The sequence below is a fragment of the Halyomorpha halys genome, unplaced genomic scaffold (assembly GCF_000696795.3).
Source record: "Halyomorpha halys isolate HHAL.00 unplaced genomic scaffold, Hhal_1.1 Scaffold1097.1, whole genome shotgun sequence".
In the NCBI taxonomy this organism is placed as follows: Eukaryota; Metazoa; Arthropoda; class Insecta; order Hemiptera; family Pentatomidae; genus Halyomorpha; species Halyomorpha halys.
Genome location: NW_027109442.1, coordinates 1 through 9623, shown reverse-complemented (window position 1 = coordinate 9623; position 9623 = coordinate 1). Strand labels below are relative to the sequence as shown.

At 29.4% G+C, this 9623-nt stretch overlaps 1 protein-coding gene across 1 annotated transcript; it reads left to right on the top strand.

Moving 5' to 3' along the window:
* Nucleotides 1–308: 308 nt before the first annotated feature.
* Nucleotides 309–9565, top strand: LOC106688276 (pancreatic triacylglycerol lipase; the record flags this gene model as incomplete). Its single annotated transcript, XM_014432668.2, has 5 exons — nt 309–375; nt 2176–2433; nt 4622–4816; nt 7672–7828; nt 9540–9565. Coding segments are annotated over exons 2-5 (625 nt in total), but the record flags the coding sequence as incomplete, so codon positions are not given.
* Nucleotides 9566–9623: the final 58 nt, after the last annotated feature.

Below are 9623 nucleotides of genomic sequence, written 5' to 3'. Positions count from 1 at the left end.
AATGTACATACTTTTTGAGCTACCTACCAAAAATTCTTAATTTGTTAACGTTGATGAGAACTTACCTAAAAATAAGAATGTCATCCTGTAACTTCTAAGCTACACTCGTGAATGCTGAACCATTCTTTCATATTTTTTTTGTTATGATGTCTTGCCTACCTATAGAAATAGATGCTAACTCTTCTTTTTTCAGTAATCCCATCTTTGTATTATTTTTCAACATTAGTCCATAATAGGACCTAGGCCATATTTGGTTGACCTACCTTATAAGTGACTTGAGTATTTATTTACTGCAGTATTCTATAAGACTTTAAGTTTAGATTTTCTTTATTGTTGTGTTGGTTAAATATTGCAATAACAAAAATTTATTTTAAAGTAAGTAAAAGGAAGTCTGATAGTTTTTACTTTTCATATCTTTAGAATAGTTTAGGTTCAAATGAAAAGCTTTAACTTTAAACAGATTTAATTGTTTTAACTGTTTAAGATTAAACAGATTTTTATAGCATTATTGACTTTTAATCTCAGAGCGGGTTTTTAGACAATTAGAACAGTCAACTAAATTATTAACTGGAAGATTTTTTTTTTTAATTATTTTTATATTCACTATCCTTCCTGTTTCATTTATATTCATGTATCTATCTTTTAATTTATATTCATGTGTTACCTTCCTAAGTGTACTTATATTAATTACTTTATTATTAATTTTCTATTATATTTTACACTTTTCTGTATCCCCGCTCATTTGGTATATTTCGTTTCTTAATTACTTACACACATTGTATCCCATTATTTTATACTTTACTTTTCCTTTGTTTTTCTGTTTTTTTCCCCTATTATGTATATTACCATTTATTGTTCACCTAATTCAAATACTTTTTTACTATGTTTACTTTACAAATTATTTTCGTTATTGTGGCATAACTGCCATCCCCACTCCTCCCAATACAAACTGTCACTTGGTCTTTGACTGCTGTCAAAACAGGTATGCATTCTGTCTCATCATTTGATTTGTATTTTTTTCTTTTTTTCATCTCTTTATTTGTACTTTCTTTAATATTTCTTCTCTTATCTATCTGTTACTATTACCCTTTTCATTTACTATTTACAACCTTTAATTTTTCTTATTATATCTTACTTTTCATTTACTATTTACAACCTTTAATTTTTCTTATTATATCTTACTTTTCATTTTATACTTTTATACTTTTTGTAACTATAGTGTTTGTATCTTTTTTAGCCCTGACGAAGCCCTGCAACGTGGGGCGAAACGTGGGCTCAATAAAATAGTATAATTATCTACTATTTGAGTTTTTTTTTACCGCACCTGGACCATATTCCATTCATCATAAATTATTAACTAGTTTTATAAATATACTTAAAATTCTATGTTGTACAACACTAACCAATTTATGCTCTTCTATGATGACTGATGGTTTTTGATGACTTCTATATCACAAACTAACACTATCTTTAAACAAAGCATTTGGTTCTCTAACAGTTTTCAACATACAAACAAAACTCTGAGCGATCCAAACAAACAAGTGTCTTATTCTTCTCAGATGACTCTTTTTTTTCAAGATGTCTATAGCTGAGATCAGACAAGGGATGATCCAGACCTCCTGCATCCCCTGTCAGGAGGACAGGAGCTGTCATCCCCTCAGTGCCTAAAACACTAGTGATCCCAAAAACAATGATGTGATTCTTCCCCTTCTATAAGTGTTCATTCTCAACATCAATTGTAGCACTACAGTTTTGAGTTTTTCTTATGATTTCCTTTTGTAGACAGTGTGGGACTCGACCTCTCCTATAACTCTCTTCTGCGAGTTCCTATCTTCCACTACCTCCTGACATTTCAGATAAATAACCCAAGTATGCTAAACATAAGAATTATTCTCATTCCGACTAGAGTTTAGAAGATAAATCAAACAGAGTTTTCAGAAGACATTCTATGGAACTAGTTGTATAAATATCAATTTACAAATAGAAGTTGTTCCTTAGTCTCAGTATTTTTTTCATATAAAGTATGTCTTACTTCACACTGTCATCGAATTATGTGACTGAAATAGAAACTTTCTGTTTATATATTTTTTAGTTTAAATATACAAATGTACTGCCTTTATTTACAACAAAATTTAATGTATTAAATAAATATTAATATTGATTTATTAATTTTAGCCTATGGAAGCATGTCAGATTATAACGTGGTCGCCACTGGCTGGAGTCCTATATCGAGATTCGAGTACATCATAACCACTTTCAGAGTCCCTCAAGTCGGAATCGTGATGGGAAACATGGTGACTCGGCTACTAAAGTTGCAACTAACCACTGTGGATCAAGTCCATCTGATAGGACACAGCCTAGGCTCTCATGTAGTTGGAACTGCTGGTGGCTTTGTCAGAGATTCTGGTTATGGAAAGGTTGCCAGGGTAACTGGTGAGTTGAAGTTGTCTGTTTCTAATATCTTTTTAGTACAGCTGACATCCCAACCCATCCCAAAACTAACCTCACCAAGCATAGCAATGACACATGTGTGCTATCGGTGAATAGTGACCATTAATAGCACTCAAAACTCTACAAAAATATATCAAAAACCTTTATCCTCCTTCTCCAGATCCTTAAATTCCAGTCCTACAAAATATTTTAATTATATTTCCCTTCTTCCTGTTGAACAGATCTGCTGATTGTTTGAATATATATAACAGAATGGTCTAGCTCAGTGAGTACGGTATCCTATCTTTCAGGCTCGGGTTGCAGTCTGGCTGCATTTATTCTTTTATAACATCCATGGATCAAACCTGCACTCAGGAGGTTCTACAGGTACACACCTGTGCTCACACAAAGTGTGTACCCTTAATTATGGAAATACCTTGTTGTTCTGTTAAATTCTGTCCAAATCCCCTCCTTCCACAACCTTTGTTCCACAAATAGTATATAATACCTTACCAAGTATTGAATCCAAGACTATACATTGTCTTTTGTAGTGCAGCTTTCAAGAATATTCATTTTTATCTGTTTTATCAATACCAGATCAGCCTGGTGGGCTTTACATTGCTAATGAAACAGTTAGATTTTTATTTTATTTAACTATTAATTATAATAGGGTATAGTCTCATGTAAAAGACACCCTTAACTACTTGCAATGCTATAAATATTGAACAATTTTGAATAATAAAGATGAATTAAAAAAAAATATATATAAAATAAAATAAATAGATAAAAATAATAATTCTTAAGAAGAGAGAAAAAGAAAAGTTAATGAAAAAAACTGACTTCTAATGAGTGGAAAAAAAGTTAATTTGAGAAATAGACAAAGAGAGAAAATAAATAAAATAGTAGTAATGATAATAATAGAAATAGAAAAATACAGAATTTATAACAGAGTGTCCTACAGCAGCCTGGGCTTCAGTCTTCAGGATGAATTTAGATTTACTAAGTTGTAAGTTACTGCTCCTTTAACTGCTGGTAACTGGAAGTAGAATTTTATGAACCACTTTTTGATAAAGTCGTTTATTGATTCCATTTGTAGTTCACGGTGCAATTGGCTATTTCTTATAAGTTATGGGGTATCCACTTTGATTCAAGTATGTACACAAAGGCATTGAATCAATATAAATTAACAAGCAATAATATCTTTTTTTTGGGTTATTGGAATTTGTGTCACATTCTGATACATTAATGTATTTAGATACTCAACATACAGTTACTTTCTTCAAATTTACTCTATATCTTTTTTTTTGTTTATCTATAGAAAAAAAATTAAATGGAGATTACAAGAAAGAACAACAAGAGCAAGTCTGGCGAAACAGCCATATGGCAGACTTCTGCTATTCTTAAAGGAAGGAAACTAGTCGATTTATAAGACCAGAATTATCAAAATTTGACTCTGAAACATAATATCCTATATCTAACAGGATTAACAAGGCAAATGCAGTTTACTACCAGATATGTAACACTGTGGTAGGGAAGAGAAAAGTAGGCAAAGATGTCAAGCTACACATCTTCAAGACAGTGTATCTGCCCATACTTTTCTATGAAGCGGGGAGTTGCATATTACCAGACCGACAGGAGAGCAGAATCACCACTGCTGAAATGAAATTTATGCGATGGATGATTGGAAAAACAAGGAGGGAACAAAAGGATTTGTCAGGAACTCAGGAAAGAGCTGAAAGAGCTCCAGGAAACTCGTCAGCTAAAGTGGTTCGGCCATGTTATCAGGATGGACGACCAAAGAAATCCTCTAAGGACCATGGAATATGTCCGAGGAACCTAGCTAGAAATACGGAAGAATGGTATTCCAGGCTGAATGCTCCTTTACACTTAGAGGCACTAAAGAGGGAAGCTAAAGATATGAAGAAGAAGACTCTGGAACCCTGTACCACAAAATCATTATTGCCCTGTATATTCATTAATAGTACCACATGATTCATTCATTCATTTCTTTAAAAAGCTTATATTTGATATAACAAAACAATGCTTAAAAAAATAACATAATATACTGGAATATATTGACAACCTATTAAAATAATAATAACCGGTGATGCATACAATGTTAAAATAAAAATAATAATTCTTAAATTATCGTATTTTCATTTATAATAATTTAATTTTAATACATCTTCAGGATTGGACCCAGCAAGACCTGGATATGAGCAGGTAAGACCAAAGGATGTCCGATTGGACGATGACGATGGACAATTTGTTGATATTATACATACCAGCGCTGGAGTGCTGGGCTACAGGGAACCACTTGGTCATGCAGACTTTTATCCTAACGGAGGATATAACAACCAGCCTGGGTGTACCTTGAGTTTAAACAGTAAGACTAAAATTATCAAACTATAATAAAATATTTATATTTTACTCTTATTCAACATAAATTTTTATGTGGTATTCCCATTTTTTTTTTTTCGAATTTCTGCATTAGAAAATATTCAGGTTTTTAAGATTTGTAAACTATAAATAAAATAGTCCTTTTTGAAGTTGATTAATTGGTTTTGTTGAAATAAATCAATTTGGAATCTATTAAAACTCAATGCAAATGATAACCTAATATTTCAACAGAAATTATAGGAATTTAATTGGATGACTGTTGATGGACCGTGTGCAATATATTTTTTGTATGTGCGGACAAAAGGAACTCAAATAGTAATTAAAATATTTATTGTGATCCAATGTTTCATCCTACTTTGCAAGGCTTCATCAGGGATAAAAAAGATATAAAAAATTAAAATACTGTAATAAAGCAAGAGATTATATTAAATTAAATGAAAGTAAACTAAGATATGGTTAAAAATATGTGAAAGTAATATAAGTAAAGTTCATATAAATGAACAAAGTAAATTTAAAAAAATAACTATAAGATGTACCGTGAAAGGTATTTATAAAGAAGAATTACAAAAAGGTATTAGACAATTAATGAAGACGGAAATTATAACAATTATAAAGTAGATAAAAAATAAATATAAAAATATAGTACACAATAAAAGACAGAAAATAAGGGAATTAATAATATAAGGTCAAGAAAAAAAAAAATAATGAAAAAGATACGACACCCTCCTTGATTGAAAGCTAAAGAATAAGCATGAGGTGGTTGCAAGGTATAGACAAGGAAGGGGAGTGGAAGAATTTGACAGTTCCCAAATAATGCTACATTTGAAAGCAAACAACATAAATATGTAGATTTAAGATGTTTATATTACTGGGAAAATTATTTAATTTCACAGTTATTAAAACTCATCTTACAGTCTTATATTTTTTATTTGAATATTTAAAATAAAAAATTTGGCAGTGAAAGTTGGATGACCCAAGACAAGCACATGAGCAGGATTAGGGCTGCTAACGTGTGATTTTTGTGAAGAATATTGGGCAAAATTAGAAGAGATGGGATAAGGATTGAAAGAATAAGAAAAGAACTTCAGATCTCCTCAGTAAAATCAGTGATTGAACACCGACAGCTCCGATGGTATGGACACGTCTGTAGAATGGGAGAAGACAGAGTGCCAAGAAAATGTATGAAGGCGAAGCCGACCTAGAAGGAGCTATATGGAACATATTCAACGGCTAGGTCTGGAAAGAGGAAAAACGCTGGCTCAGATGAAGATGCTTTAACCAAGTGGTTAGCTGAAAGGCAATTAAGGAGGATGAGATAGAAGAGAAGAAAGTTAAAAATTAACTAATTAAAAAAAATAAAAGTTTATAAATTTCAAAGAGGTATATTTTTAATTATATTTTATTTAATGTATTTTATATATCTGAATTCTTTTATAATATACTATCATTTAATATTCTTAATTAGGAAAGCATTCATTAATATATGTAGTAATCACAAATTTACATATGATGAATTTATTTAAAATAATTTTAGACAATTAATGAAACCAGATTGTAACCGTTCACTGTTGAGTCAATGATCAACTTTTCGCTGAGAGCGATGTACTTTACATCAACGAACTGCTTTTACAAGTCTTAGTAGCCAAATATACTAGCTCAGTCTTATTTTGTAATTCTTAATTTTTCCAAAATTATTTAAATTATAAGAGAGTAGTGTTATAATTGATTTCATATTTGTTGCATTTTTATTTATTTGAATTTTTTTTTTTTCCATTTAAATGTTTCTTAAGTTGGAAAAATGAAGGTAAATATATAGTTGAGGAGCCAAGGGATATGAATGACAATTATTGTGAATAAGAAATATTTTTTTCTACATATTCCTGAAATCAATTTATGCTTCAGTATTTTAAAAATTATCTAAAAATTATGGATAAATTTACAATTACATCTCTTCTGTAGAATAAATTTGTCTGATAAAAAAAAATCTATTATTCACAAATATGTTATTTGTAGGTCTTAGCATTTTGTCCTCTTATATATATTAATTTTTTAATTGCTCATATTCAAACTAAAAAAGAAAAAAAAATGATTTTTAATGTAAATTATTATTAATAAAAAAGGAAGCTGTTCCAGGTTCAGTCAAAGAAAAACTCAAATAGTGATTAAACTATTTATATTGAGCCAATGTTTCGTCCCACATTGCAGGGCTGCATCGGGGCTAAAAAAAATATTTGAGTTTTTCATTTACCGCATCCGGATCATATTCCTTTCATTATTACCCATGGTCAATCAGCCATCTTCAAGAAATTATTAATAATTTTGTTTTACCATAACCTTCACTATTTTACAATTTTATTATTTCTCCTATCTTCACCTTCAGATAAAAAATTAAAATACAATAGTGCTTATTGGATATATGTTTAAATTTATTTATCTTTATCTTGGACATTTCGGTAAATCTAGTTGGTGACATAACTTTGCTGTAGTAGTTACATATATAAAGCTTGTTATATATTTAAAAATTCGTTACTCACACAATAGTGCAGGTTCAAATTAGCCAAGTAAACAAAATTATATTAAAAAACTTATTCACTAGTTTGACTTTTTTCTATCAAAAAATAGAAATGCAATTAATAGATTTTATATAATTGTAGAAAAACTTATTTAAAAAATATTAAATTATAGTTACTAAAAACGGGGACATAGTATTCCTGAAACAACTAAATAAAAATAAATGAGCTAAGTACAATAGTGTTTTAATTTTTGACCTGAAAGCAGGGTGGGAAGATAAAAAATTTAGAGAAATCAGTAATGTTTTTTAATTAAATGATTTTCAAACAGTATTTTGCAGTCATGAACGCTCCTATGAGTTCTTTGCAGAAAGTATTTATCGTGAAGATGCATTTCCTGCAGTTCAGTGTGATTCATATGCAAATTTCCAAGATAATAAGTGCAATGATGGGCAAGTTGTGTATATGGGAAATCCAACACCTTCGAGGTAATGTATTGATATGAGTATTTTAATAGAATCAGACAAATTTATATTAAATACAAGAATTTTTTTAATTTTTTTGAAGGCAAAGTTCTTTAATTTTGAATTCATTTTGAAGTGTTAAAGCTACCTCAAATTGACTATGTATTTTTGTTAGAAAGCTTTAAAGGAACAAAAACAACAAGTTGGCTCAGGTATAAACACTTATTTGGTAAATCTAACATTAGAAAACATAAACATAAAATAAACAAAAGAGTTATAATAAAACGATGAATAAAAGTAAAAATAAAAAGGTCTTTTAGAAAATAATAAAATTAGCTAAGTAAATTATGGAAATATAAGAAACAAATTTATAAAATTGATAGATGTGTAAAATAAATACTAGTCAATGATCCTAAAGACAAGTTGAACCACTCTGATAGGTCGGAGGAAAATAGTTTGCTGTCAAGATATGAAGGTCGCCACTCCGTAGGTCTCAAGGCCATTGAAGGCCTCTTTCACAGCTCCAAACATTTATTTGTAGGATTGATATATTCCTATATTAACTTTTCATTGAAATCATAAGTTGTTCTTTAACCTTACTAAGATTTAAAATATTATTTTTAGCTATGAAAATACAGAATTTGGAACTAAAATACACACAAACTGGACTAAGGTCCTATTTACTGGTATGTTAAACAAAACATGTGTTTTGTATAAAATTTTGTGAGAATCTGAAATTTAAAGTTCTTGATGAAACTACAACAATTGTCGTTGAAAAAATTTTCATTTTATTTATCGATAAATATTAAAATCTGCCACAGTGGTAATAAGTAATAGTGATAAATGATCGCATTCTTACTAAAATTTTTAAAAAATTACATTAATTTTCAAAAACATCATTTATTAAAAAATAAATAAAATCTCTAAATGTATATAAACAGAAAGATAATTAAAATGAACATAATCAAATATAAAGAAATAAGAAAAAACTAAAATTTTGAACTAATATAACAACAAAAAATAAATAAATAAAATAAGCTCTAGTCACATTTATGCTATATAGAAAAATAAGCTGATAGTTTTTATAAAGAAGAATATATTTTGTAGCAGTATAGAAAAGGAATAGTTATAGTCTTGTAATAATATTTTTTTTTTCATGTCAAAGTTTAAGCTTTGAAAAACAATGTTAATTAAAAAAAATATATAAATCAGTAAAAATGGCCATTTGTTGTTATTGTTCCAAGATATTGTTCTGTATCAAGTAATATAGCTAAATGACCAATATAATAAATTTTAATCTCATTGGAATGTGTTGTACTTGTCTCATAATATTTACTGGTTAAGGAGAATTTAAAAGGAGTCAGTCCTGTGGGTTCAGGAGCCTTCTAGGGGTCCACCCAGCCTCATAAAGTGGATACCCTTAGGTAAACGTCTGGTGGTTGAAAGTGATTCTGACCAAGCTACCTCCTTGCACAACCATTAGTCTAGTAACAGTACTTCCTTAAAAATTACTGCACCCCTAACCCTTCACTGGTTGTATTGGTACAGATTTAATTTTTTTAAGGATAATTTATTTCATCAGATATTTTTATAGGAGTAAGCAGTAGATTTCCATTTATAAATGATATTATATTTTATTGTTTCATACTTTATTAATATTATTCTCAATAATTCATAGTATTAATATGACATAAATATGGTTTAATACAAATTCAAGACTTGTTATTTTTTTCAGTGCCCGTGGTGTCTTCTACATGAGCAGTAACTTTACTGGAAATAACACCAGACCGTTGTTTAATTTTCTAAATTTTTAAATAGT